The sequence below is a fragment of the Hibiscus syriacus genome, unplaced genomic scaffold (genome assembly GCF_006381635.1).
Source record: "Hibiscus syriacus cultivar Baekdansim isolate YM2019G1 unplaced genomic scaffold, ASM638163v2 tig00010263_pilon, whole genome shotgun sequence".
NCBI lineage: Eukaryota > Viridiplantae > Streptophyta > Magnoliopsida > Malvales > Malvaceae > Hibiscus > Hibiscus syriacus.
In genome coordinates, this window is record NW_024062210.1 from 438,567 (window position 1) to 464,073 (window position 25,507).

General features: G+C 36.0%; 4 protein-coding genes across 5 annotated transcripts; 2 read left to right on the forward strand and 2 right to left on the reverse strand.

Annotated features, from left to right (window-relative positions):
- Window positions 1-565: 565 nt before the first annotated feature.
- Window positions 566-4,071, forward strand: LOC120203709 (receptor protein kinase-like protein ZAR1). The gene is made up of 2 exons (XM_039203900.1): window positions 566-2,369; window positions 3,295-4,071. Exons 1-2 carry the CDS (start codon window positions 860-862, stop codon window positions 3,924-3,926), a joined length of 2,142 nt encoding a protein of 713 aa, XP_039059831.1. The 5' UTR covers window positions 566-859; the 3' UTR covers window positions 3,927-4,071.
- Window positions 4,072-5,544: 1,473 nt separating this feature from the next.
- LOC120203681 (uncharacterized protein At3g27210-like) lies at window positions 5,545-6,619 on the forward strand. 2 transcript variants are annotated; one of them, XM_039203871.1, is made up of 4 exons: window positions 5,546-5,638; window positions 5,735-5,963; window positions 6,253-6,330; window positions 6,422-6,619. In XM_039203871.1, exons 2-4 carry the CDS (start codon window positions 5,789-5,791, stop codon window positions 6,547-6,549), a joined length of 381 nt encoding a protein of 126 aa, XP_039059802.1. In that variant the 5' UTR covers window positions 5,546-5,638; window positions 5,735-5,788; the 3' UTR covers window positions 6,550-6,619. The 2 variants fall into 2 exon arrangements, with proteins under 2 accessions (XP_039059803.1, XP_039059802.1); XM_039203872.1 differs by having other exon boundaries at window positions 5,545-5,963.
- Window positions 6,620-8,242: 1,623 nt separating this feature from the next.
- On the reverse strand, window positions 8,243-8,779 carry LOC120203711 (probable signal peptidase complex subunit 1). Its single transcript, XM_039203901.1, has one exon. The coding sequence runs from the start codon at window positions 8,758-8,760 to the stop codon at window positions 8,485-8,487; it is 276 nt and encodes a 91-aa protein (XP_039059832.1). The 5' UTR covers window positions 8,761-8,779; the 3' UTR covers window positions 8,243-8,484.
- Window positions 8,780-21,892: 13,113 nt separating this feature from the next.
- LOC120203712 (F-box protein At1g67340-like) lies at window positions 21,893-23,407 on the reverse strand. Its single transcript, XM_039203902.1, has 3 exons — window positions 23,122-23,407; window positions 22,878-23,040; window positions 21,893-22,754 (listed from the first exon to the last, which is right to left on the reverse strand). Exons 1-3 carry the CDS (start codon window positions 23,352-23,354, stop codon window positions 21,999-22,001), a joined length of 1,152 nt encoding a protein of 383 aa, XP_039059833.1. The 5' UTR covers window positions 23,355-23,407; the 3' UTR covers window positions 21,893-21,998.
- Between the last annotated feature and the right edge of the window lie 2,100 nt (window positions 23,408-25,507).

Sequence of the window (25,507 nt, forward strand, 5' to 3'; positions counted from 1 at the left end):
GTTTGTTGTGGGTGTTCCTTGCGCCGGGTATTTCGGGGCTGTTGGAGACGAGAGTCGTGCAACCATGAAACTTGGAGAGAAAAGCGTGGGACTCTCGACCATGGGTGATGACTCCGTGCGATGCTGATGAGGGTTGTTGAAGCAAGAGAAGTGGCATACTAGGGTTTTCTGGAAACCCTACTTTTGGAACGGGTCTTGGGTTTTTGGTTGTTGGGCCTTGTAATATTTGTATATGGGCCTGTAAAAAGAAGAGAAGTAAGGATGTGTAAATATCATATACAATATATATATATATAGTTATTTATTATGGGACGAGATATAGTGTCTAAAATTTATTAGTTAACAAATAATTTTTAAAATACGAGTCTTTTTATCATAAAATGAAAAATAAGAATAAAAATTAAAATAATTATTTAATTAAAAGTTAGAGGTTGTTTTATCTGAAATTAAAATTTTAGAGACTAAAATATTCTTAAAAAATAATCCTTTAATAAAATGTTATGAATTAATTTTGGTATTATAAAAAGCAATGCACATCCATTAACCATTTATTTTTCTGTTTCACTTCTAACATGCTTTTCTTGTACTACAACTCGTCCACAACCGCCACCATCTCCACCTTGGCCTCGACTTTTATTGGCGGGACGTAGGGTCCCACCGCCGAATCGAAATATCGTCTTCCTCAAGTCTCTTTCTCATAAATTCCTCTTCCAACCAACCTCTCTCATCCCCATCCCCTTTATCTTCCTTGTAAAAAAACACATTAAACTAACCAAGATTTTCTCATTTCTTCATCTCTTCAAAACAATCACTTTGGATTCTCCATTAAGGAAGCAAATTGAGTTGATTTTCATTGATAATGAACAAGTTGTTTCTCTTTACTCTCTTCTTCCTGTTACGAAACCTGAATCCTATCTTTTCTCTTTCCCCTGACGGCCTTTCTCTCCTCTCTTTAAAATCTGCCGTCGACCAACCCGCCGGTAACGACTCACCTTTCGCCGACTGGAACGAAAACGATACCACGCCCTGCCGTTGGTCCGGCATTTCCTGCATGAACATTACAGGTTTCCCCGACCCACGTGTCGTCGGGATTTCTGTTTCCAGTAAGAATCTCAGGGGCTATATTGCATCGGAGCTCGGAACGTTAATCTACCTCCGAAGGTTGAATCTTCACAACAATAACTTTTACGGTTCTATACCCGACCAACTGTTCAATGCTACGTCGCTTCACAGCTTGTTTTTGTACGGTAACAACCTGTCTGGTTCGCTGCCTCCTTTGATTTGCAATCTTCCGAGGTTACAGAACCTCGACCTCTCCAACAATTCGCTGTCGGGTTCTCTGCCTGATAATCTCAAGAATTGCAAGCAGTTGCAGAGGCTTATTCTGGCTCGAAACAAGTTCTCCGGTGAAATTTCTGGTGGGATTTGGCCGGAATTGGACAACTTAGTTCAACTCGATCTTTCCTCCAATGAATTCAAAGGATCGATCCCCAGCACCATCGGGGAGTTAAATTCGTTGTCGACGACTCTCAATTTGTCTTGCAATCATTTGTCCGGTAAGCTCCCAAAAACCTTAGGCGACTTGCCGGTCACCGTCAGTTTCGATCTCAGAAACAACAATTTAAGCGGCGAAATACCCGAATCTGGATCTTTTGCTAATCAAGGACCAACGGCATTTCTAAACAATCCTCTCTTATGCGGGTTCCCTCTTCAAAAGCCCTGTAAGAAGTTCGATATAATCCCTTCGGGGACTCAAAATTCGGGTCCGAATTTAAGCGAAACCCAGAAAAAAGGGCTCAGCCCTGGTTTGATTATATTAATATCGGCAGCCAATACCGCTGGTGTGGCTTTATTAGGAATAGTTATAGTCTACATTTACTGGAAAAAGAAGGATTCATCGAACAGTTGCAGTTGCACTGGAAAAAGTAAGTTTGGTGGTGAAAACGATAAAAGGAGTCGTTGTTCTTTGTGTTCATGCTTTGGGGTTCAAAATGAAGATTCGGAATTCGAAGAACACGAGAAAGGGGAGATGTCGGGGAAAGGGGAAGGTGAATTGGTGGCCATAGATAAAGGGTTCAGCTTCGAGCTGGACGAGCTGCTGAGAGCATCGGCTTATGTGTTGGGGAAGAGTGGGCTGGGGATAGTTTACAAAGTGGTGCTGGGCAATGGGGTGCCGGTTGCTGTAAGGCGATTGGGGGAGGGAGGATCCGATCAGCAGAGGTATAAGGAGTTTGCTGCTGAAGTTCAAGCCATTGGGAAGGTTAAGCACCCGAATGTTGTGAAGCTTAGAGCTTACTATTGGGCTCCTCATGAAAAGCTTCTCGTCACTGATTTCATCTCTAATGGCAACTTGGCTAATGCCATCAAAGGTTACTCTCTCTTCATTTTTTTTCTTATGTTAATAAAGCTTGGAATTCCTGCTCTAGTAGTTTTTTTTAAATCGCCCGGATGATTAAAAAATAATATATATTTATCTATTTTAATTAATTGACAATATAGATTATTTGCTTAAACTTTGACTATTTAAGAAACAAAATTATCTTATATTCCTAAAATCATTAATATTTAATAGAAGTTTAAATTTATAAATGATCCGTACTAAAATAAATTAATTTTATTTTATGTGTCATGCAATAATAATCTAACGTTGGGCAGGAGCTATTTTGATGTTGTAGAAAGGAGTGGTCCAAAGTGGTCGACCCGTTATGACTGTAATTACTCACCCACGAGGACTCATTGGGCCTGCTAGTATAGTCCCTTTCCGTTACGATTATAATCCCAAAGTGCCTAAACTTTTGTTAGGGTATTCACTTTTATTTCCTTTTTATTTATATTCTCAAATTTAACCTTTAAAAATGAAAATACAATGATAAAATTTATTGAGCGACCTCAATATTAAAAGGGAGTATTGTTTTTCTTAAAAGTCTCAGATTTGAACAGTTATATATATGTAAAGTGTGTATGTGTTCATTGTCAATTGACTAAAAATATTTTAAACAGATACGATCTTATAATCATCGAGACTAATAAAATCACAATGATATTTTGATAATTTAGTGGGAAATTACAGTAGAATTTCTAGATGTTTTTTGCTAATTGTAGCTTATGTAGGTTGGTTCTGTTGCGTTAAATGAAGTAATATACCAAATAGTATGGAAAATTTATAAAGAAAAGTGAATTCAGTAATAGCTTATAAGTTGATATACACTTTTTGCGATTTTTTTTAACGGTTCTGTAACATTTCTAAGTTTTTAGTGAAGTGGGTGAATTAAGTAGCTAATGAAATTATTTCAGGCAGGAATGGTCAGCCATCAGCAAACCTTACATGGTCAATAAGGCTAAAAATAGCCAAGGGGTCCGCCCGTGGGTTGGCCTACCTTCACGAATGCAGTCCGAGGAAGTTCGTTCACGGTGATGTCAAACCATCCAGCATCCTTCTCGACAACGAATTCCAACCCTACATTTCCGATTTCGGCCTAAACAAACTCATCACCCTCACCAGCACCGGTCCCTCTTCATCCGGCGGTGTCATCGGTGGACTTCCTTATAAGTCATTCCAATCGGAACAAAACAACAACTACCGAGCACCGGAGGCTCGAGTTACCAGCGGCCGACCAACCCAAAAATGGGATGTCTATTCGTTTGGTGTGGTCTTACTTGAACTGCTCACCGGGAAGTCCCCCGAGCTATCGCCGACCACGTCGACTTCCACGGAAATCCCGGATCTCGTGAGGCGGGTGAGGAAAGGATTCGAAGAAGAAAACCCTTTGTCGGACATGGTGGATCCTATGGTATTACAAGAAGTGCATGCAAAGAAGGAAGTGTTGGCCGTTTTTCACTTGGCCCTTGCATGCACTGAAGCAGACCCTGATATTCGACCAACGATGAAAACTGTTTCCGAGAATCTTGAAAGAATTGGGACATAAACTAAGAACACATGTTTGTTTGTTTGTCCGTGACAGTGACTTTTTTTTTCTAGGGATCGGAGATTGGCCATTCATTTTCTGTAAATGTATTCCAGGTTAGGTCCAAAATTTTCTTGAAGGTTCAGCAGTTTCTGGGAAGTTTATTGGAGACGATCTTGCTTACACTTTTGTAATTTTAAATTTCTGTCCCGTTATACCAAAAAATTACATGCAACTGGTGTTAAAGCATTAATTTTATCCATCTTGTGATAAGTGTATTTGAATATGTAATATCTGTTAATTTATAGATTTGATAAAGACTTTATGTGATATAAACATTTTATCAAAATATCATTTTTAAAATAAATAATAAAAAAATGATGAGAGATAAAGATGAGAGTTACAAACAACGAAATTCAACCAACCATCAATTAATCTAGTAGAATAATCTATTTAATTGTATTTTTATTTTTATTTTAATCCATACACTGATGAGTGACAAGAATGACAGCAAGTAGGGTAGGCAATTGAAGAAAGCAATGGTTGTAGCAAGTAGGGTAGAATTTTTCTTTATTTTCAGCTACATTTGTTGGAATAAAGCAAATATTGAAGGCTCAAGTCTTGGTGATCCCTAAAATGGGATCTTCAACATATTCAAAGCAAAGAAACGTGAAGAGATATGTATACACATTGCCTTAGGGCATCTCCAATGCTGCTCAACTTTGGAGAATATCTCCACTTTAGAGAGTTCTCTCCGGCCCATCGCCAAAAATCATCTCAACTTTAGAGAATTGCTACAGTGCGTGCCACATCTGGCGCGGCACTGTAGCATGCGCTACAATTTCATTTTTTTTTAAATTAAAGTAGATTAAATTATAAGATAGATTGCACCGCCTCCGAATGTCGAATTTGTTGAAGATGAGGAGACTTAATTTCAAGAATTCCTTACCCGATTTAGACAAATCAAAGATGCAACTGCTCATTTTGTTCTACGAAATACACTAATTGAGCATTTGTGGAATGGATATTCTAATTCCGAGAATTAAAATATATAATTATGTAACTTATATTTTTTTCGCATTATTATTATGAATTGTAATTTTCTTATTTATTTGTATTTTTACAATGTAATTTATGAATGTTTTATTTATGTTTTTTATCTTGATATTTATTAGAAATGTATATGTTTTATTTTATATTTGCAAAATCAATATTATAATAGTTAAATATTGTGAATAAAGTAGAGTTGATGGTAATGTAGAGATAGTCCTGGGATGAATTACTGTTTTATCTTTAGAGTAGAGATAGAGATGTTGTAGAGTAGATATGAGAACTGGAGATGGACTTAGCATACGAAGAGAAGAGGTCCAATGTTGGCCGAATTTTGAGTCGGCAAAGTAAGTTCAACAGATCCAAATGAGGAATGATGAAGCCAACCCAAAAGCAAAGCTTTTTCTTTTTCCTGCAGCAGCCATGAAAACAATGGTTCCAGTAAGAAAGAAAAAGTATCAATCAAACAAAGATAATGCACGGTATAAAGAAACAAATTAAAAGATCATTGAAATGGGCCCCATGCTTGCAAAGCACCAATATTACTTTGCTTTCAAGAGAAACAGCTCCCTCATTCACTTCCCAACATTGTTTTTTAACAAGGGAAGGAACAGAGTTGTCCAGAGATAGAACTTAACACTGATAAACTGAAGATCTGCTATTAAATCTTTCCTAACATTTTGGTAGGTTGAATTCAAGCTAAAAACCCCATATTCCTATATCCCTGCTACTTTCTCACTTTGTTTTTCTTTTTCTTTGCTTGCATCGAATCAAAACAGGCTGGTTAAGGTCCAGTCTCATGAATTTGTAGGTTATTGTCAGAAAAAAAAGATATGGGCAATTGCGTTACAGATTGCAAGAACAAAGATTCTGCAGACGTGAATCTTGCTGCACAATTTCAACCCCCCACCAAGGATAACTTTGCAAAAAGGGAGCACTCCATTGCTGAACTCGGTTCCAAGCCTCAGCCGTCATTAAAGGACCAACAAACTAGTTTTGGAGACTTGAGTATGTTTTCCAACCTCTCTTTCTTGATTTATTTATCATCGGATTGGTCTTGTCTTCTGATGTTTGTTCTTTTTTGGGGAGATTTAGTATTGCTCTTCGGTTTATGTTGATTTTATCTGAGTGAGAAAGTTTGAAAATCTATTTGGTTCTTGCTCATATATGTTTATCATTTTTCTTTCCTTTTGCTCCTATTTGTTTAACATAGATGCACAAAATGGCTTGTTTCGGCAGTTCTTTCATAAACTCGGATTCTAGTCTAAGTATCAGACACCGTATAATTTGTATGCAGGTAAAACAGAGGAGAGTTTTTTCGATTCCAACCCATGGTTAGAATCTGATAGTGAAGATTTCTTCAGTGTCAATGGTGGTGAGAGTATTTTTTATTTATTTTTCATTTCCCCATTATAATTGCAGGCATTGCTAATTTTCTCTTGACCAAAAGCTTGAATATCAAACAGATTCTACTTTCTCTCGCGGAAACAGCCCCAAAACCTACAAAAACTTGAAGGCAAATTCTCCCACCGATACAAAGAAGCAACTAATTGAGCTATTTCGAGAGAGCTCCAATGGTGATGATGATGCATGACTCATCATTAATTTATTAAACCATTCATCCTCTTCTTCAGTAATTTAAGCTCATGTTTGGATGGCCAACACAGAAGAAATATTGTACCTAACTAATGTATTCATGTCATTATTCTGTCTTTTAAGATGATATATAAATTTTATGCATTATTATAATGTACAAAGACATTCTGTACAGTCAAGCTTTGATTGTCACACTCCACCCGATGGCTTTATATTCCCAGTCCGCCATTCCGAACCGAGTGCTGCATTCGGATCTTACAAAAATGTTTGTCAAGTATGGTCACCCTCGACCGAGAAGAGTACAAGTTTCCCACCCATGTTTCTGAATCAAAAGCCTACACTTGTGTTCCCTGTCAATGAAACCTGAACCCTCTTCCAGGAACTGTTTTCCGGGTCGAATATCGCCACTCTACGCAAAAAGCTTCTTCTCCACAACGGCATGGATGGTGGCCATGACACAACTGCTGTTCTTCATTTCACACAAGAGCCTGTTCTTAGGATTGTAAATACCAAAGAACCTTCAGTCTCCTATTGTGAAGTTCGACCTTCCACCTAAGACATAAAGTTGTCCATTCAGTCCACATGCAAAGCAACCCCATCACGGCCAACAGAGGCTTTCAATCGTGGTCCATTTACCTGTACCAGGATCATACTTTCGCCATCAAATCCGTACCGTCCAACAACTTACACCATGCACAGCATACTATATTTCCATTATCCACATAATCATTTCTCAAAGAACAATCACAAGCTTATTAAAAGGTTTAGACCTCACACTAAGAAAAATGTAGACAGTTTAGGACATTAGTTCCAATGCATCATTGACATGCTAAGATGACTTGGTTCGTTGTGAGAACAGAGATGATCTAAGTTCTAAGGTCTAATATATGAGATGGATCAACTTTGAGGAAAGTATTAAATGATTTCAGTCCCATAAAGCCAACTCTAATACTAAATCTCACTCTGGCGAGACTATATACCAGTGTTAAATCACTAGTATCCCTAAAGCCAACTCTAATACCAAATCTTGCAATCCAAACCAACATGCAAGGTATTATTTGCTAACCTGGAAGGTGTTATCTGCTTAGGTACCATGACACGGCATATAACATGTCTTGTAAGATAGCATGATCAAGGCTACTCAGCTGCTAGAACAACAATAAAAACCTCCCAACCCGGCTCCACCAGCTTATCCCATGGCTGTAGGATTACCATTGCAAGTAGCAAGGAAATGTCCTCTGTTTATATCACTTACATTCTTCTTAAATATATTCACATCCAAGTTATTCGGATCTAAATATGAGTATGATTCTCTGTATATGTGACGAGGAAAAAAGTTCAAAAATAAATTAATCCATATCAAAAACATACTATATCTGATACTCACCCGAGCCCAAATGACATAGATTGTCATTAAAATTTCATTGCTACTTAAAAAATATGAATATTGCAGCAGGTTTGAACAAATAAAATGTACAGCATACTATATATACATGGACATAAACTTGTCCTAATAAAAACTAATCAGTGTTTCTGCATTCAATAACACAAGCTCTTTCCCCAATACCAATCTCTACTACAGATATTTTCTTCGTTGACTTTGACTCTTTGTCCTTTGCTGCTGCCAAAGTTAACAAGCACAACCCAACAAAACACAAAATCATTGAAAACTAAATCCAAAACCAAGAACAAAAAGAAATTCCCATCTTCATTTCCAGTATACCGAGCAGCAAAGCAACAATGAAATATATTTGTATTGTCAAGGAGGAGATAACGGGGCATAAGAAGAATACTCTTCCATTAATTGTTTCATAGTTCAAAAAATTTGGGGAAATCAAGTAGATGATTGTATCCTTCAAAGCACATAAAAGAAGAAAACACCAATTCAGTCTCCTAGCAAATCCTAATGGTGCTAAGATCATATTAAATGACCTTACTTCTTGGTGCCTTTCTTTTTCAAGCTCACAGCCACCTGTGGCTTGGAATGCTTCTCAGCCTCACTGGGATCCAACCAATTGAGTGGATGGCGGTTGAACAAAGGCCAATTTGGAACCGTAATCAATGCCGTGAGAGTAACACCACCAGCATAAACAATCATCATCATCTGAAACGATCCCAATACATAACCTGCAACGAATGCAATCACTGCAAACACCAACAGCATTATCTGCATAATCTGCTCCACTAAATTTTGTCCTTGCCAATCCATCCACAATACAATTCAACAACAACATAAACCAAACTCTTAAGTATCCACAACAACAATTCCTAAAACAATTAGAAAAACTATAACTAGAAGCTCATCCATCCTTATAACTGTCCCCCAGTAAAATGGAATAGTTTTTTGAGCTTTGCCAGTAGAGATACTAATCTTTACTTATTTTATTTCCAATTCTGCTACTACAGCAGGCATCTATCACTATCATATGCAAAATTTTCCTAGCAAATCAATCTCGATCGTCCAAACCGATTCTCTAAGTTCCATTTTTTATAAACCATATAGAACATTGACCGTGACTTGGGAGCAAAGATCGCTGAATCAAAACCCTAGAAGATGTACGTTAGCGTGAAATCAGAAAGGAATAAAAAAACCCTTAAAGCTACCGAAGTTAATTGTTTAATGTAATCATCAAAATCACTCGCGATCAGAAGATACGAAATCAAGAATTAAAAATAAAGTAAAACTATCGAGAAGAAAGTAACAAGTAAGATTATCAGGCTCCTTCGAATACTTCACCTGAAAAACATTCAAACAAACTAAAATTGCTTCTATTGTCGTAAAAATCATTTTAAAAAAAAGAGGCTTCAAAATATGAATTGACTGAAGAAGCGATTGAAGCAAAATGAGTACCATGTCTCCGTATTCGGTTGCTGCTTCGGCTGCCTGAGATGATGTTTTGGGGTCTGCCTAGAAGATGAAATAAGCTGAATTATCTAACACTTTATATGGGTTACTGTATTTAGGGTTTTAAAGGTGTACATATTTTTAGAATGAAAAAATAACCTCAGTGACAAAAAATAAATTATAATATACGATTTTAACCAATTTTTTTTAGATTTGTCAAAATAACTAACAAAATCGCAATGCGAAATAAAAATCGCAACGCGATCTCCAGAATCGCAAATCAATTCCCAGAATCGCAACGCGATTATGAAGAATCGCAATGCGATAGTACAAATTCGTATTGCGATTTTCCAGAATCGCAACGCGAATATGAAAATCGCAACGCGAACATATAAATCGCAACGCGATTCTGACTATCGCAACGAGTATCCGTAAAATCGCAACGCGTATCCGTAAATCGCAACGACAATACATAAAATCGCAACGCGTATCCGTAAATCGTAACGAGAATACGTAAATCGCAACGCGTATTTGTAAATCGCAACGAGAATACGTAAATCGCAACGAGAATACGTAAATCGCAATGCGTATCCGTAAATCGCAACTACAATACGTAAAATCGCAACGCGTATCCGTAAATCGCAACACGATTTTTAAAGCGCCATTAGAATCGCTACGCATATTTTATTTTCAAATTCCAAAATCGAATACTAATTATCGGAACACTGAACCGTCCACAGTATATCCCGTAATCGCAACTCATAACCTAAAACCTAAAATCACAACTCAGTCCCATCTCCATCTCTCACTCTCTACGGCGAAATCCGTCCCCATCTCCGACGAAATCCCTCACAACCATTCACGGTCATAAATCCCTCACAATCATTCAGAAATGAAAAATCAACCTCCGAGGGTTAGTTTTTTTAATTATTTTTATTTTGAAATTTTTGCATTATTTTAAGTTTTTCATATTGAAATTGATGATAAGTTTACTGGTAATTTCAATAATAGATTAACTATTTCACTTAGATTTCTTATTAAATTCATTCGATTGCTGCCAATACTGCTAAACTGTTTAGTCTTTAACCCTGTGAAGTTAGTATTTGTCTTTGTTTTGTCTTTTGGTTGAAATAATGCAATCCATTAAAGTTTCAATTTGCAGAAGAAGAATAGTTTCTAAACTTAAAATCGCAACATGAAAATGAAAAGCGCAACACGAAAATGACTATCGCAACGAGAGAAATGAAAATCGCAACGAGAGAATCGCAACGCGAAATGAAAATCGCAACGAGATAATCGCAACGCGAAACCAAAATCGCATTGCGATTTTCATTTCGCGTTGCGATTTTAATTTCGCATTGCGATTCTCTCGTTGCGATTTTCATTTCGCGTTGCGATTCTCTCGTTGCGATAGTCATTTCCGCGTTGCGATAGTCATTCTCTCGTTGCGATTTTCATTTCAACCAAAAGACAAAACAGTGTTGCAAATTTTAGTTTCAAGAATAAACAACTACTCTTTATGTTTATTGTTTTTGGTATATCTTCACAGTGTATTTTTTGGTATATCTAACTTGGTATGTTTATTGTTTTTGTAGAATTTTTTTTCGGCTTCATTGACATTAAGGAATAAAGTTAGCCTAGCCACTACAATTGGTTTGAAGCTTTCACCTGCACAAAGAAAATTGTTTGAGGAAACTTGCTTCGGGCCATGGCTGAGAGTACATCATCCAGGTGGATATGCTAATTTGACCCATTTGTGGCTTCAGACCATGACTAGCGATCTACCCGACAATATACAACGTGGTGAGGAAGAGATATGGTTTCATTTTCCACCGGCGTATACTTGTTTTGGGCGGAAGGAGTTCTGCTTAATCACTGGTCTACGATTCGGACAAGATGATGTAGGCCGGTACACTCGTCATATCACCCGCCCATCATGGTTATCCCGGGTTTTTCCTGATGAGTCAATAGAGAAGCCGAACTTACACGTCGACGACCTGAAGAAATTGTTTAATAAGAAAGATGGTTTTACTCGGATGAATGACGTCGATGTTGTCCGAGTATGCCTTCTAGTACTTTTGTATCCCGGCTTTTTAGGCAGAGAGGTCAGACAACCTATTCCTCAGGAGCTAATATTATTGGTAGAGGACCTAAATGCATGGAATCTATTTCCGTGGGGTTCGTATATATGGAAAGCTACCTGGACTAAGTTGTCGTCTGCCTTTGATGACCGCAAAAGTTTGCGTGGCGATGGGTCGAAATACACTTTGTCAGGCTTTGTTTGGGCCTTTAAGGTAAGAATTTCTATATAATGTTTTCAAAATTATAATTAATTATTTAGCAATTACTAATGTTTGTTATTATATTGTTTGTAGATTTGGATATTCGAGGCTTTCCCCAGTATGCGGACATATGCATTAAAAACTTCAAATGATATTCCTAGGGCTATTTCTTGGAAGAGGAAACGTCTGTTGGATTGGGAAGACTTAATACCATATGCGACAATAAATAATGTAAGTTAACACAAATACTATCATATATAAACAAGTTATTAATAGTAGACGTTTAACTTTGTTTGAGTTTTTATATTTTTAGGAGGCCAACACTTCATTACAGAGACTGACACCCACGGAGGCTGAGCTTGCCACTGATTGGTGGCAAGCTAGTCAGCGTTTTTTTGATGGCATGAATGATGAGCAGCCTCCACTTCCTCCACTTCGAGAGCCATCACCTCACCCAGAGCCATCACCTGATCGACCCGACTATACACCTCTACAACGAGAGCCATCATCTATCCCGTCACATCATCTAGCCTCTTCTCCACCATCACCTCATGATAGGCGACCGACAAAGATGCCACGACTTCTATCTCCTTGTTCTCCACCTCCACGGGATGAGTCAAGGGAGTTACGTGATGAGGTCAATGCCTTGCGTGAGGAGATCGGTACTCTACGCGATAACGATGGTGCATGGCGTGTGGAGGTGTCTACTTTACATGGTAAGGTTGCCGCTCTACGTGAGATGGTAGTATCGTTGCAGAATGAGGTTCATACTCTACGCAACGAGGTAAGTTTAAGATTTTCCATATTTAACTTGATGATAAATTTACTCGTAATTTCACTTAGATTAACCATTTCACTTAGATTGCTTAGTAAATTTATTCGGTTGCTGCCAATACTGCTAAACTGTTTATTCTTTAACACTGTGAAGTTAATATTTGTCTTTTGTTTTATCTTTTGGTTGAAGTAAAATTATTCGGTTGCTGCCAATTCTGTTAAACTGTGTATTCTTTAACACTGTGAAGTTAGTATTTGTATTTGTTTTGTCTTTTGGTTGAAAGTAAATTTGTTCGGTTGCTGCCAATTCTGCTAAACTGTGTATTCTTTAACACTGTGAAGTTAGTATTTGTCTTTGTTTTGTCTTTTGGTTGAAAGTAAATTTGTTCGGTTGCTGTCAATTCTGCTAAACTGTGTATTTTTTAATACTCTGAAGTTAGTATTTGTCTTTATTTTGTCTTTTGGTTGAAGTAATGCAATCCATTCAAGTTTCAATTTGCAGAAGAAGAAATAGTTTACTTTCGCAACACGAAACTTAAAATCGCAACGTGAAAAATGACTATCGCAACGAGAAATGAAAATCGCAACGAGAGAATCGCAACGCGAAACTATAATCGCGTTGAGATTTTCATTTCGCATTGCGATTCTCTCATTGCGATAGTCAAATTCGCATTGCGATAGTCATTTTCGCGTTGCGATTTTAAGTTTCAGATTCTATTCTTCTTCTGCAAATTGAAACTTGAATGAATTGCATTACTTCAACCAAAAGACAAATACTAACTTCACAGTGTTGAAAATTTAAGTTTCAAGAATAAACTACTACTCTTTATGTTGTCATTGAACCTGCACTAAACCTATATGTTGTCCTTTTAAATGTTTATATAAGTACTTACTTCTGGAATGTTATTTGATGCATTTTGTGAACAATGATATAATAATGACTTGGGTGAATACCGTGCAAGTTTGAAATATATTTGTCTTTGTTCTCACTGTTTAATATTATGTCTGTTTATTTACTGATTTATGTATTAATTTATTTTTAGCGGCCCGCTAAGGTGGATGCTCTACGTCGGGTTTTTCTTGCAAGATAGAGTTCACGCATCAGACGGCGTTCACGTGCCATAACGTCTCTGTTCACCCCAATAGTGCGAAGAATCCGTAAGAAAAAGCCCAACTCACCTGTCATCGTTCAAGAGGCCTCCCCTATCGTTCAAGAGGCCCCTATCATCCCTCAAGAGTCCCCTCCCACCGTTCAAGAGGCCACTGTCATCGTTGAAGAGGTCCCTCCCAACATTCTAGAGCCCGATTCACACGACGTAATATATCGAATTATTGAGAAGCCCCCTCACGTGCCGGACATGATAGATGACTGTTGGCTTTCGTATAAGTTACCGGCCAGTACCATTCCGGCAGATGAAGTGGAGAGGAAACAACTACCGGAAATAATTATGGATAATACCCTTTGGGCTAAGACGGTAGTTGATTTTTATCTACATGAGCGGAGCCAAGGGTGTTACGCTGACATATACAAACTCAACGATGATATGCATTTGTTGATTGAACGGTCTTGGTGGGGTGTATTATTAAGGGTTGAAGACAACGACTATTTCGATGGGGGGTAAGTCTTATATTTCTTATATTTCAGTTTGATTAATTTTTTTTTAAAATTTATGTAATTCACTAATATATGTCTTTTTTTGTAAAATAGCATATTGATGCATGGGTGACACGTCTTCTAATTGTAAGGAAATTGAAGAAAAATATTAAAAAAACGCGATATATAATTATGCCGACGTCTTTTCACGTAGTTCACTTGAAGAATCAACGACGGGAATCATATGTGTTGGCTAATGGACAAGCTAAACTTTATCCTGCATGGTGGGAGGTCGATAAGGTTAGTATATTTGTTTAAATATTTTAAAGGTGTTCATAAATAAGTGCACAATTTGAATTATTACATTTCGATGCATGTGTTTATCCCTGTTTTGGACCGTACTCATTGGCTTCTCGTCGAGCTTCACCTCCCATCCCTAAAGACAATAGTATATGACAGCATGATAAATTACATATCATTGTCTGATTTGAGAGATATGATTAAGGGATGGAGCTCTCATTTGGCTAAATTCTTGGATGAAATTGATTATTGGACTAAGTCTGGAAACAAGAAGCCAAATAAGTTCAATATTACAGTTATCAGAGACGAGACCGCGCCACAACAAACGAAGAAAGCCAGAGGGGATTGTGGTCCTCTCGTATGCATGTGCTTGGAGCGTTTGACGACAGGAAGTACACATTTTCTACCTCCCACCGATAGAGATAGAGGTGCAGTAGGCTTGTGGTTTCGGCATTTTATGGCTAGAGCGATATATGCGAGACGCTGCCTACCTGCATTCGTGTTATGAAAGTGTCCATAAACAATTTTTAAGTCAAATGCAAGTGTCGTTAAACATATTTACTCTTTTTGGTTTAAAAATGTTTGGTTAAGTAGCTAGAATTCAATAATTTGCTGTTTGTAGGTTTTAGATATGTAGAAAGTGTTGTTGATACAATGTTTGGTTTCTGCAGGTTAATCCTGAAGTGAGCTGCGTGAAATGGATGTATGGATGCAAAAGTTGATTTCATTATTATTTTTTGATTGTTTAATTGATTTGTAAAAGATGATTTGTAAATGTTGATTTGTTTAATTGATGTGTACATAATATTTGTGTTTGTTTAATTGATTGAAATGTAATAGTTGATTTGTTGATTTCAATGTGCATTATGTTGAATGCAAAACAGACTATCGCAACGAGAGAATCGCAATGCGAAATGAAAATCGCAACGAGTGAATCGCATTGCGATTCTCTCGTTGCGATAGTCAATTCCGCATTGCGATAGTCATTTCCGTGTTGCGATAATCATATTCGCGTTGCGATTTCCGCGTTGCGATAGTCAAATGAATGTCTAATAAGTGATAACAACTGAACATATCATAGCAATGTTCAAACTCAAGTTACAAATACATGTCTAACTGAAAATGTTAAAAGTTCACACATAATATACACATAATACAACGTTTGCATTTAAAAATCACCTAAGTTAACAGTCCCAAAAGGTGAAGCCGGTTGTGATTGTGATTTTGATGAGGATCCATATTTTGGTAGAGGAAAAGATGATTGTGATGGCACTGGTGATCCACATGTCAACCTTGCATGACCACTTTCCTTGCACCGACTACATGTCGATCTCTTCTTCTCTTCACCCTTAGACGGTATACGATCGTGACTTTTTGGTCGGCCAGGTAGCCTTCTGTCCATGGCTGGTGGCAAAACTGTTTGTAAGTCATCTGGTATGTCCCACTCAGAAGGATGTGGAATAGGGTAGACAATCTCGCCATAAGTCTGTCGATATACTTCTGTAGTGTAGCAATCCATAGCGTATGCGCTTGAATCATCTTGGTTTAGATGAAGAGAAACTTTTATAACATGGCCACACGGATAACCAGATGTTTGCCATTTCATACAACTATACGTCTTTGCATTTAGATCGACAAGCCCATTTAAGTTATTATCCAGTACTTCAAACAAAGTGTTTGAACATGGTTCAACTCTCCATGACGTTGACTTCACAACACGTTTCGTTATCTTTTTTTCTGTCCATGGTGTAACACGATGTTCCAATGTTCCTGTAAATTTAAATAAATAATACTTAGTAAAATATATGATAAGTTACGAATTTAAAGAAATAATATCTGCATGGTTTCTTTTCTTGTAGTACCACTGTTGAATAGAGGCTCGAAAAAACTCCATTAACATAGTAATGGGTAATTTACGGGAATGACGACTTAGAGCGTTGATTGATTCTGCACTATTAGACGTCATGAAACCATATTTTGCTCCAAGTTGATGTACTCTTGACCATCTTTCAAACCCGACATCTTCTAGTGTTTGAGCACACTGAGGCAAAACACGTCTTAAACAATTTATATGCTTATTAAAATCCACTTCCCGATAAGCTTTTACAGTCTTCCAGTATGTTCATTTGTGATTTTTTATACCAGCAGACCTTGATTTTAGATTTCTATACAAATGAACACCACAAAGTCCATGAAAAGCAACTGGGAAACACCTTCTAACAGCGTTGTCAATTGAGTTTGCCCTATCGGATATGATTGTCAGATTGCTAATAGGACCTATGCAATCCCTAAGATGCCCCATAAACCATGTCCATGAATCAGAGGTTTCAGATTTGCCAACCCCGTAAGCTATTGGTAGTATCCCATTGTTAGCATCCATGGCTACTACTAATAAGTTTACTCCAAGGTATCGACCTTTTAAATGTGCTCCGTCAACTATAATAAATGGGCGCATGTAATTAATAAACGAACGAATCTACAAAATCATATACACAAGAAATATAATCATTTAAATGTGAAATGCATGTAACTAACAAAAATGAGTCAACATAATTATATTGATTTACTAACCACAGTACCAATGGCGATAAACAGCAACTCAAAGCGTCCATCTCTATCTGTTTTGATATGAGTTACCGACCCAGGATTTTTCAGCTTTAAATTGTGACAATAAGCCGGCAGTTGGGCAAACGATGCTTCTGGCGACCCCCTCAACAATTCCAAGGCATAACATTTGGCTCTCCAAGCTTGAGAATATGAGATACTAATCTTGAACCGAGCATTCATGTCAGTCATAATTTCATGTCCCCGATATACCCTACCATTCAAAAACATTAACTCAGCCAGAAAACCACCCAACACCTTTTTGTTTGCTTGTCTATGGTGAGGAAAAACTTGGGTTCTTGAACATGTATGTTTATCAATAAAAGTCCTAACTTGAAACATTTCGCAATCTTTTATCCTCTTTGCAATCATACGCCACATACAGTTTTTGTCAATCATACACTTTGTTTCGAAACGATCTTTGCTTGATTTGTTAACTTTTAGTTGATAGCCATCTTCCATACATTTCGTATACAAAGCTATCTTCAAGTCTTCCTTTGTATCAAAACAATCATCTTTCTTGATACGAATAATTTTTGTGTAACAATCAACTGCTATCTTTACCAACTCTTCTTCCGGTATCTGAAGTAATTCTGGCATATTCCAGTTATACTCCCGTGGCATTTTCTTCGGGGACTTTTCTTTGGGGATTTCTTCTTCTTCTTTTTCTTCTTCAGTGTTATATGAATTATAGAATGGATGTTCAACATGTTCATTTACAGTCGTAACTTCCTCCTCATTATTATCAACAACATCTTCCTCGGTAACAACTGTTTCATCATCAAAATTCGGGTATTGACGAATATCAAAATCATTACACGCAGGGTCTGTTTGTTCTTCTAAAAAATCATCAAAATCTGAGTATTGACCAAGATCAAAGTCCGGGTATTGACCAAGATCAAATTTCGAATACTGACTAGTACTCACAATTTTTTCTGTTGGCTCATCATCGTCTAACTGGTCAATACGAAAATCGGAATTTGGTGCTGAAAGTTGATTGGGATTTGGATTAGGGAAAGGTTGTGGGTTTTGAGATTGTGTTTGGTATTGGAAATGTGGTGAAACAAAATTTGCTTGGTGATGAAATTGTGGTAGAACCATTAAATTTTGAGCACCATAAACTGGGGTTGAAAAACTTAGTTGATTACTACCCGCTACTGACCCAACTTCACTACTTCTAGGTTCAACAACATACAATGTAACATCATCACTTGAAACACTAATGTAAGCAATGAATCGTTCAACATCTTCATTGTCGGTTAACAAATAAACTTTACCATTTCTCTGATAAGATAGCCTAAATCCACTTAGGGGCTCTAAATTCAATTTATTTGCAACACGTAACATTAGAGTTTCATAAGTTAACTTTTTTAATGACAGTTTTAGTTGAAGATTCATGGGTAAAGGCATATATTGTAAAACACTATGAACATTCTCCCATGACCCTCCAAAGCACAAATCTATCTAAACATGATCAACATTAGATGATTTCATTATTGTAAATTAATTTACTAAACAAACGAGCTGCGAAACTAAAACCTGTTGCCGGATGGGGAATGATGTCGTTGGATATAGGAACGGATGTCGCCGGAGAGAGTGATAGATGGAGATGGAATGAGTTACGATTTAGGGATTTAGGTTATGAGTTGCTGCTGCTGCGTAGTTATATACCCAAAACATTTGTGTTGCGAAATTAAAACCTGTTGCAAATTCAGAAATCGAGTTGCGAATTTGAAATTCAGTATTGCGATAGTCAGAATCTCATTGCGATTTACAGATTCGCATTGCGATTTACGTATTCGCATTGCGATTTACGTAATCGCATTGCGATTTACGTAATCGCATTGCGATTTACGTAATCGCGTTGCGAATCTGGAAACTGATTTGCGATACCGGTGATCGCGTTGCGAATTATCGATCGCGTTGCGATTTACGGATACGCGTTGCGATTTTACGTATTGTCGTTGCGATTTACGGATACGCATTGCGATTTACGTATTCTCGTTGCGATTTACAGATACGCGTTGCGATTTACGGATACGCGTTGTGATTTTACGTATTGTCGTTGCGATTTACAGATACGCGTTGCGATTTTATGGATACTCGTTGCGATAGTCAGAATCGCGTTGCGAATTATATGTTCGCGTTGCGATTTTCATATTCGTGTTGCGATTCTGGAAAATTGCAATGCGAATTTTTACTATTGCATTGCGATTCTGGAGATCGCGTTGCGATTTTTATTTCGCATTGCGATTTTGTTGGTCATTTTGGTAAATCCAAAAAAAAGTTGGTTAAAATCGTATATTATAAGGCATTTTTGGTCACTGAGGCGATTTTCTCTTTTAGAATTTAGCGTTCGTTTGGTTCACGGAATATAAGATTACTGGTGGGAATAAAAGATTACCAGATAATATGATTACTGTGAATGTTGTATTTTGTGTTTGGTTGGTTTAGCAGGAATGTAAGATTATCGTGTTTGGTTAAAAGAATAAAAGATTATTCAATGTATATTTGACCAAATTGTCCTTATTATATATTTGTTTTTTAACAAGTTGGAAAATATTTATATATTTTCTTTAAAAAATTTAAATTCATAAAATTTATATATATATTTTTACAAAATTGAAAATATAAAAAGGTTTAATGAAAGGGTAAAATTTTATTTTAACTCCTGAACTTCATATAAAATTTTAATTATAGACTTTTTTTGTAAGTTTAAGGATAAATTTGTAATTTAACCTTCGTAGAATTTTTATTATTCAATGACATAAAAAGAATATTTTTGAAAGAAAAAAAGATTTTAAGGGCATTTTAGTCCAAAACGCCGGTAATCCAACAATATCTAAGGAAAGGGAGGTAATGACATTCCCGATAATATACCCCAAAAAATCCACTAAGGGTGTGTTTGGTTGGGGAATGTGAGATTCCCATGGGAATGGAATCCACATTCCCCCGTTTGGTTAGCCGAGAATGTCATTCCCGATAATCTTACATTACCAATAGTGGATTTTTTGGGGTATATTACTAGGAATGTCATTACCTCCCTTTCCTTAGGTATTGTTGGATTTCCGGCGTTTTGAACTAAAATGCCCTTACTTTTTTTTCAAAAATATTATTATTATGTCATTGAATAATAAAAATTCTACGAATGTTAAATTACAAATTTATCTTTAAACTATTTTAGATTTACAAAAAAAGTTATAATTAAAATTTTATATGAAGTTCAGAGATTAAAATAAAATTTTACCCTTTCATTAAACCTTTTTATATTTTTAATTTTGTGAAAAAATTATATAAATTTTATGAATTTAATTTTTTTAAAGAAAATATATAATTATTTTTTAACTTGTTAAAAAACAAATATATAATAAGGATAATTTGGTTAAATATACATTCCAATAATCTTTTATTCATTTAACCAAACACGGTAATTTTAAATTCTTGCTAAACCAACCAAACACAAAATACAACATTCTCAGTAATTCTACTCCCTGATAATCTATTATTCCTACTGGTAATCTTACATTCCGTGAACCAAACGCATCTTTGGTTTTGTTTTGGGTATTTTAGGGGAAGAAAATCTGGAGGAAATAGAATAAAGAAAGGATCCAATCCAAACTCTTTGATTTTGGGCTACAGGCTTTAAGCTCTGTACCGAACAGGTAACATTATATAGTAAATCCATTTTATACCGCTAGTACAGTTTTTACAAATAAATATAGTTTTTTATATGACGAGTTTTATAGACGAGTTTCATAATATAATTTTTTTTATTAGAACGTGTTATATCACATGATAAATTTTAATAAAAAATATATTTCATGAAATTCGTTATATTCACATGACAAATTTCTAATCTATTGTAAAAAAAAATTCATACATCCCTAAATAATTTCTCACCAACTATATATGTCAAAATAAATGTTAAAGTAATTTTGGCATAGGATAATTCCACCAAAATAGTTCGAAATTCCAACGAAAAGTAATGTCCTTTAAATGGGCTGGGCTTGGACCAATTTATAAATGGAGAAATTTAAAAGAGAGAATAATAAATGAAAAAGGGAAGAAAACAAGTGCATTGCTGATTGCATCCCCACCATTACCACATTACTATACTGAAATATTTTGGTAGGCTTAATTCTGCCACTTTTAAAATACATTTGGTAATATATGTTGCATAATATGAACATACTATAAACAAACATGAAATAATTTTATTTAACATATTAAATATTAGTTGTGTGCTAAAAGAATTTATAAAACATGATATAATAAACAACTATTGATACGATATAAAAATAATATGATAAATTATATAAAGCATATAATATGATAAATAATAGTGTGACTTATTAATAAAATTGAAGTCAATACACCTTAAAGAAATATTTTGCATTTACCTTTTTATTCAATTTAAAAATCTCAAATTTCGGAATCATCAAGTTAATTGATTTCAATAATTAAAAATAATATTATTCTCTTTATATATTCTCTGTTTAAGAAGTTGTGGCTATAGAACATATATATATATATATATATATATATATATATATATATATATATATATTTTGTCAATAATTAAAAAAAATTCTAATAAATATTATTTTATAATCATCTCAAATTACTAAAAAAATGATTTAAAATATAATTAAAACTGAAGAGGGAAAACTGAAGGTAAAAAGCTGTCCAAGAAGATGTAAAGTTGGAATTAGCATTTTCAAGGAAAGTAAGTGATAATTTTGTTTAAAGCAACCCAACCTTCAAAATTATGCAATTCCCAAACCCACATTGCAAGCAAAAACTACCATATCAAAGATTTAATCTCTTACCCGCAAGTATCGCTTTATAAAATAGAATACAAAAACATATAATAATAATAATAATAATTTGAATTTCAAAATTCACTTGAGATTAAATATCTTTAACTCTAACTTACAAGGGAAAGAAAACTCTGCCGTTTCAACTTTCAACGATCATTTTCTAATTATTCTTCTTTTTCATTTTCAGGGCCTTGAAACCATTAATTAAACACCACCGTTACGTTTTTCTTAACTTCCGGCTATCACGTCTTCATTTCCATCGACACCTCCGTTACCGTCGCCACCATCGGCTTCTTCATCGAGCCACCGTTCTGCAGGCGCGCACTCGGCTTTGTGGCGCAGCTTCCAATCAAGAGCCTGGCAAGCGCGTGAGCAGTAATTCACAGTCCCGCAAACCGAACATCGACGGAACTCGTGTTTCCTCGTCTCCGGCCTCCCGCACCCGACGTGTGAGCATAGTCTTAAACCCGGCCCGGGCATCCCGCCCCGAGCGTCGAACCACTCTGCTAAGAACCTGCTTGCCGGATGAGCCTCCGGCGCCGGCACATTGCATCCGAAATCACTCAGCAATGGGCATCCTGGCGCGGCCGGCTGACGTAGGCTGACGTGAGGGATTGGGTGTGGGCTCCAGGTCAGCCAAGAGTGCGTGTTTATGTTAGAAGCGGCAGCTGATGATAGAACTGCCGCCAGCTCCCGGGCGTTGGCTTGGACGAGAAACCGCCGTCCCTCGGCTATGTTTTGCCGGACGCCATACCCGTCCTGCAGACAGTGGCCGAGCTCACGTAGGGCATCGATGTGGCCGAGAAAAGCAGCACGGGCGCATAAAGCAACACCGGCTCTTAGGTCCTTATCGTTTTTAGAACCGCCGCTGCCGTTGAACTGAATCACAGCTAAGGAATAAAGCGCCGGCGCGTGGGAACTAATCGCTGCCTTAGCCATAAGAGAGGCTCCACTTCCTCGATTTTGTAAACAGTAGAACCGAATCTGATAACAAATCATAAAAACAGTAAACTCGTTAGAGAATGCTTCGATTCTGAAAACAACAAATAATAATATTCAGTTAGTAAAATAAAATCAATTCGATTCCAACAATCCGAGTTAACTCACCATTCCGAGAGTATAACAAGCTTCAATGTTTCCGGCATCAGCGCAAGTATTCAAGAACCGATGAGCTGAATCAGACCAGTTTTTGGCTTTGACGGCAATCATTTTCGGTGACGCCTTAGATAACACCACAGAATTGAGTGCTAAATTATTAAATCTCTTGCATCTATTTTCGCCAAAAGAAAACGTAAGAAACATAATAAAAATGAGAATAAAAAAGTCCAGTGAACCGTGAAAGTGAACGTACGTGATCAAAGCGTTGATGAAATCGGAAGGGCAAGCGGCGCTGGAGCTGAGTTTAGAGAGTATAGAAACGACGATATCATCAGGTAAAACATCGAACAAATCAATCTCCGGGGATAACCTTTGCCGTTTCCGGCAACCCAATAAATCTCCGGCGAAATCCCGGGTTTTAACGACTGTTTTCTTATCTACACAAACATAGGCACTAGGGTAACAAACCCCTCTCCTGGTTCTCATTTCTCTCTTCCTTTCGTTCTCTATCCCTTTATCTCCAATCTCAGTGGCTCAAAAGCGAGAAGAAATGGAGAAAGCAAACCCCGACCTTATATATATATATATATAATAACAGGAGCAAAAAGAAACAAGAACAGCGACAAAACCGAAATGAAAATAATATTTTAAAATTTAATGCCTGATATTGAATAATTTTTATAAACAGTATCGGCTGGTTTTGTGACAATATTAGAAACTACGAGAATACAAATATACGGGAACACACTCAATTACGTTTTTGACCCTAATTAGTAGTTGTTTCTGCGGTCAAATGCAGTTGACCGGACCCATATCTTTTCTCTCCTCGTCGGTTTCATGATTTTACTGACAAAATCAACAGCTCTGAGCACTCTAAATTTTAATTTTTTATATGAGCTTGAGGAAAGACGATAAGGGTTGCTAAGGGAGAAAGGTGAAAAAAGATAATTTTCCTTACTACTAATTGTTTGGTTCAGGTAAAAAAAATGGTTACGGGGTTGTGGGTTTGTTTTGAAAGCGGTTAAATTTGTTGTAGCAAAATAATAAAACTAACTACGGTTATTTTCTGTTATACAGTTTTGCTCAAAGGTTTATTTATACGAGAATCAACGTCGTTCCGGCGCGTGAACACCGCCGGCCATTTTGGGCTATTGTTTCTGGAGTGATTCACACGCTCCTTGTTTGCAGGTGTGGGAGATTGCTTTCTCGTTAATGAACTCGGGTTACTCGTCCCACGGCTCAGCTGCAACAAACAAAGGTTTCACTTCAGTTACTTTTATTTTTATATTATATTTAGTTATAATCCTCTAAAATAACATATTTAAATATTATAAAAATTATATTAGTTAAATTAAGATTTAATTGAATTAGAATTTATTTTTCTAAGAATGTGAGCAAAACAGATTGTTCATATGTTCAAAGTTTCCGAGTTAATTTATAAAATTCGAGTAAGATTCGGGTTTATATTTTTAATATCTCAATATTTCCCTAGTCCCAAACTATAGCTGTATTTTTTTTAAAATGTCTCGTGAAACATATTATCCATTTTGATTAATTAGGATTGTGGAAAATAACAAATGTTGAATTCTTTTTTGGGGACCGTTTAAGGATACACAAATAAATAAACTTGGGAACTGAAGTTTTTGAGTAATAGAAATGAGCAAGTATTCAATGGATGACGAGATTTTGCTTAACCATAAGTGGATATTTTAAGAATTGTGAGCTTCCGTCGGTGATAAGAGAGCCATTATCGGCCCTCTCTCATCTTTTTTTTTTTTTACACGTTAACACAATTAAATCTTTTACTATGAATGAAGTTTTTATATTATTTTTAATATGATTTTATTATAATATTTGTTAGACTTTTATATTCGTAAAATTCACACGTATTCTTATCGATAACGTTGTTTAAATCTGAATTACCTAAAAAGAATATATAATATTTTATTCATTGATATTGTTTTTTTTATATAAATCTCTAATATTTTAAAAATAAAAAAAATATTCAAATTACAATAAAGATTTACAATCACAACCGTAAACTAAACATATAACAAAAATATTTAATTTCCTAAACATAAGAAAACTAGCAAATTCATATCATACAAGGAAACAATTTAAAAATTTAATCAAATAAACTCGAACAAAATATATATACAAATAAATCTGATGACATCGACAAACATACCACAAAATGGGATAAAGCTATTGAAAGACCACTGACAAATCGTAAATCAGGATCGAGCAACGTGAAAAATACTATCCACGAACGCAAATCGTGTGTACAAATCCAATCCAAGGGTCCAAAGCAAGGAATATCAACATGATAACAACTACGTGTCATCTTGATCAGTCGTGACGATGTCAAATCTAATCCTGAAAAAAAGATTAACATGAACAACTTTCAAACAGCCGGATATGTGCCATAAAAACAGAAAAATGTGTTATAAATACAAAAAACATATCATAAAGGTGGAATTGTTAAAAATTAAAAAAAAATGAATAACGATTGATATCACTTTTTTTATTCCATTTTTTTTATTTTAAAATAATTAGATATAATATTTATATTCATATATTTTTATCGAAACATTAATCAAATGAAACATTATAACCAATTTTTGTTATAAAAATCAAAT